Source organism: Odontomachus brunneus, unplaced genomic scaffold, assembly GCF_010583005.1.
Source record: "Odontomachus brunneus isolate Ranch 3 - 2012 unplaced genomic scaffold, Obru_v1 Obru_scaffold_010, whole genome shotgun sequence".
NCBI classification, from domain to species: Eukaryota; Metazoa; Arthropoda; class Insecta; order Hymenoptera; family Formicidae; genus Odontomachus; species Odontomachus brunneus.
In genome coordinates this window covers 3415852-3419642 of record NW_022639460.1, presented here as the reverse complement: position 1 = coordinate 3419642, position 3791 = coordinate 3415852, and the positions used below count along the sequence as shown (strand labels likewise).

At 38.9% G+C, this 3791-nt stretch overlaps 1 protein-coding gene across 1 annotated transcript in view; it reads right to left on the bottom strand.

The window, feature by feature from the left end:
• Positions 1-1983: 1983 nt before the first annotated feature.
• LOC116840540 overlaps positions 1984-3791 on the bottom strand; it is a 4742-nt gene continuing 2934 nt past the window's right edge. Inside the window, exon 6 of the mRNA XM_032807362.1 lies at positions 1984-3664. Coding sequence (XP_032663253.1) covers positions 2582-3664 — 1083 coding nt within the window. The 3' untranslated portion in view covers positions 1984-2581. The remainder of the gene's footprint in view (positions 3665-3791) is intronic.

Here is a 3791-nt window from a genome sequence, read left to right as displayed (position 1 = left end):
ACCTAACCTCCGCCCTGAAATTCCCTTTCCCCGATTATCCCGTAAGTTTGTCTCTGGGGAGGTTAGGAAGTGGTCATATTTCGCGAAGAAGTTAAGGAACCTTAACCTATTACATGCAGTTTTGTACAATATATTTTATTTTCCCATTAACGGATAAGATTTATCTGACGCATGCGCATAACGTTCATAATACACTTAGAAGGAGAGAGAAATATATATTCCCGTAGAAATATATATTCCCGCATGGTTCTGGGGCCGGACTTCTCTCTCATTTAGCAATAAACATTAGCAATACAGTAGTATTACATATATGATGTATATACGTTACTGGAAATATCTACCTTTATTTGAAGAAAGAAATAACCGAAATATTTTTGCTATCTTGCTTCCACTGAAATATATACTACCAAGAACGCGCGCTGCCTCTTGAGGCGTGCGGGATGAGAGAGAGGTTCCTTGTTTCCTCTCTTATCCTTGTCTATAGTTCATAGTATGAGAGTGAGGAGAATGTGATACAATCCAAATTAAAAATTAGAGATAATATGAAAAGCAGTGATCACTGAATGGCAATAACTTAAGCTTATGAACGAAAGTTTAAAATATAAAAAAAATGTATATTTTTCTCATTTATTAGTATTCACTTATCGACTTATTATTAAGAAAAACAAAGCAAAGATAGTTTCTAATTCGGAGATTCAGTTTATGTTTAGAAATCAGCCGACTTAGCTTTTGGTTCAGACTATACTAGACAATGACAGAGCGCTGTTCGAAACCTACAAACATGCTCTCTCTCATCCCGCAATACTCAAGAGGTAGCACGCGTTCCAGGTAGTATACATGGTGACCCATTTTAATCTATATATATTCCGAATATCTCCTAAACTACCCGTTCTACGGGAAAATAGTTAGGACAAAAAATGTTCAGGACAGAAGGGTTCACAAACCTGTGCTAATGATCTTGAGATGACTTTTCAAGGTTATTTGAAGGTCAAGGTCTTTTTTTTCAATGGGAATCCCTATTTTTGACCCGGATTTGGAAAGAACAGGAAATTTTACGTTCAAAATGATATTTTTTAAATTTTTTACATGACCTTCAAAGGTCAAATAAAGGTCAAATGTCTAAAAATGGCTGTAGAGCTGTTTTTCTGAGTCATTATGGTTTTTTAGGATTGACAAGCGTTGGAGGAAAGTTACTTTTGGTGTTACCCAGAAACCCCAAAGGAAACAGTACTTACTACGTCCACGTCGTTGTTTCTGGGTAACGCCAAAAGTAAGAAGAATATCTCACTCCAATGAGCGTACAAGAAAGCGATTTTCACCTTGCGTGGTGATTTCACACGAGCGATGAAAATCGCGAGACGTGTCTTTACTCACGTTAATTTCCTGCTTTTTCAAATCCAACGTCAAAAATAGGGATTCCTATTTCAAATAATCACCTCGACCTTCAAATGACCTTCATAGTTAACTCAAAGGTCAAGAAGGTCATAGCATATCACACTTACTTTTTAAAGTTCCTCCAACGCTTGTCAATCCTAAAAAAATCATAATCACTCAGAAAAACAGCTCTACAGTCATTTTTAGACATTTGACCTTTATTTGACCTTTGAAGGTCATATAAAAAATTTTCAAAATATTATTTTGAACGTAAAATTTCCTGTTCTTTCCAAATCCAGGGTCAAAAATAAGGGTTCCCATTGAAAAAAAAAGACCTTGACCTTCAAATAATCTTGAAAGATCATCTCAAGGTCAAGGTCATTAGCACAGGCTTGTGAACCCTTCTGTCCTGAACATTTTTTGTCGTAACTATTTTTCCGTAGAACGAGTAGTTTAGGAGATATTCGGAATTATAGATTAAAATGGGTCACCCTGTATATTTCAGTGCTTGCTTCTGAGTACGCGCGCCTCGCGCGCATCTGTTAATAGAGATCAAAATGCAAGATTACATTACTTGATACACGCAAGGTATCCGACCACGATACTAAAAACACATTAATGTCATATATTTTCATTCGATTAACAATATAATGGATATAAGTATAATAAATGTATAAGGATGATAAATGTTTAAACACACAATAAAAAGAAGGTACAATTTTATCGAGTATAAGTTTGTTGAAAAGATTGTCAAATTATAATTTTACAATATTTACGCTAAAATTATATTATACCTATCAATTATATTCGGCCAACATGGAATGGCAAACAAACCTGACTTTTCGAATGCAAGCATTATTAATTTAAACGGCACAACATTTGCCGATACAATAGCTGCGATCAGCAAAGAAAGCTCCTTCGCAACTGTTGTAAAATTCTAAAATTCGATTAGAATATATATACTCTTAAATTCAGTCTGAGATTAAGATCTTAATCACAGATTCACGAATTTCACTTGCAAAGCTGTTTTGTTCTGCCGAATGCAGTTAATGGAAGGTTTCGAGATATAATCATAATTAATCTTAATAATCAGTGTCACAGTACTGAAAATTTATAAATCATGTTACGTATATTGCAGGTAGATTTTCGATATCCTGGCAGGAAGTATTGGAACGTAAATCATATACCGTAATAATTTCGGACGAATTTAACGATCTTTGGCAAGATTCAAAGAATCTCCCAAGTCAGCAGATTGCGAAGGTTGCTGTTTCTTATGCACCGTAGTTATGTCTAGCATACCACCAAAGTCGGAGGGTTTGACACTCGAGATTGTCAAATCTTCCGTTCCTTGATAATCGCTCATGCGACTAATCTTAGCAGGATCCGCCTGTGCGTCAAGTTTCTTCCGATCGCTCGTGTAATCCTCAACACTCGCGGAAAAGTTGCGGCAAAGCTCCGAGGTACCGACAGCTTTGAAGGACGGCGGAAGCGCATCGACGGAGACAAAATCGCCTGGTTTGTGTTCATTACCTTCCGCATCCTTTACTGGTGAAATTTTTCCGAGAGGACCGAATAGATTCGCAATGTTACGCATATACGTAGATGGCGACGGTGAAGAAGTTCGCGTAAAATCTGTGATGGAGAAGCCGGATAACTTGGCCAAGTCGGCGGTAGAGAAGTTGGTCAGCTTTGTCAAATCGGAAAATTTGGTAATCTGTTGAGTGATGTCCGCTAATGGAAAGTCCGAGTTTGCCGATGTTCGAGCTTTGGTAGCAATGTTACTGTCGCCAGGCGCCAAAGAGTTCGGGATCTTAGAAAAGTCCGCCGGTGCGAAATCGTAGTCGCATTTCGTATTTTTCACGGATACCGTAAGTTCACCGGAATGAAAGCTCGGTATAATATCCGACGACATATGCTTGGAACTTGCAGTATTGCCGTCCTTGATCTGAGTGATAGACGCAGTGTCATTGGAACCGATACTGTTATCCTTTTTGATGCCGTCTCGGGAAGTTGACGGCTGCAGTACAAACGGCTTGGACGTGGGAGTGATTATGGCGCTATCGGGTTTAAAGTTGACTGGGGTGAGAAAAACAGCCGCATTACCGGCAGTAAGACTGACACCCGGTGGAACAGGAGGTACGAGCGATTCCGAGGTAGGTACTAAAGGGAACTTCATGGCCAAAAACTCGGGTGTACCATCTTCAGAGCCTGGACAAATCATTTCCCTGATGACATCCCAGTACGAGCCGTTTGATCGGTTTCTACCGGGCAATTTCGATGCTAAGGAACACTATTAAGAGAGAGATGAGATCGTTATTATCTTATATATATGTGTATATGTGTGTGTGTGCGTGCGTGCGTGCGTGTGTGTGTGTGTGTGTGTGTGTGTGTGTGTGTGTGTGTGTGTGTGTGTGTGT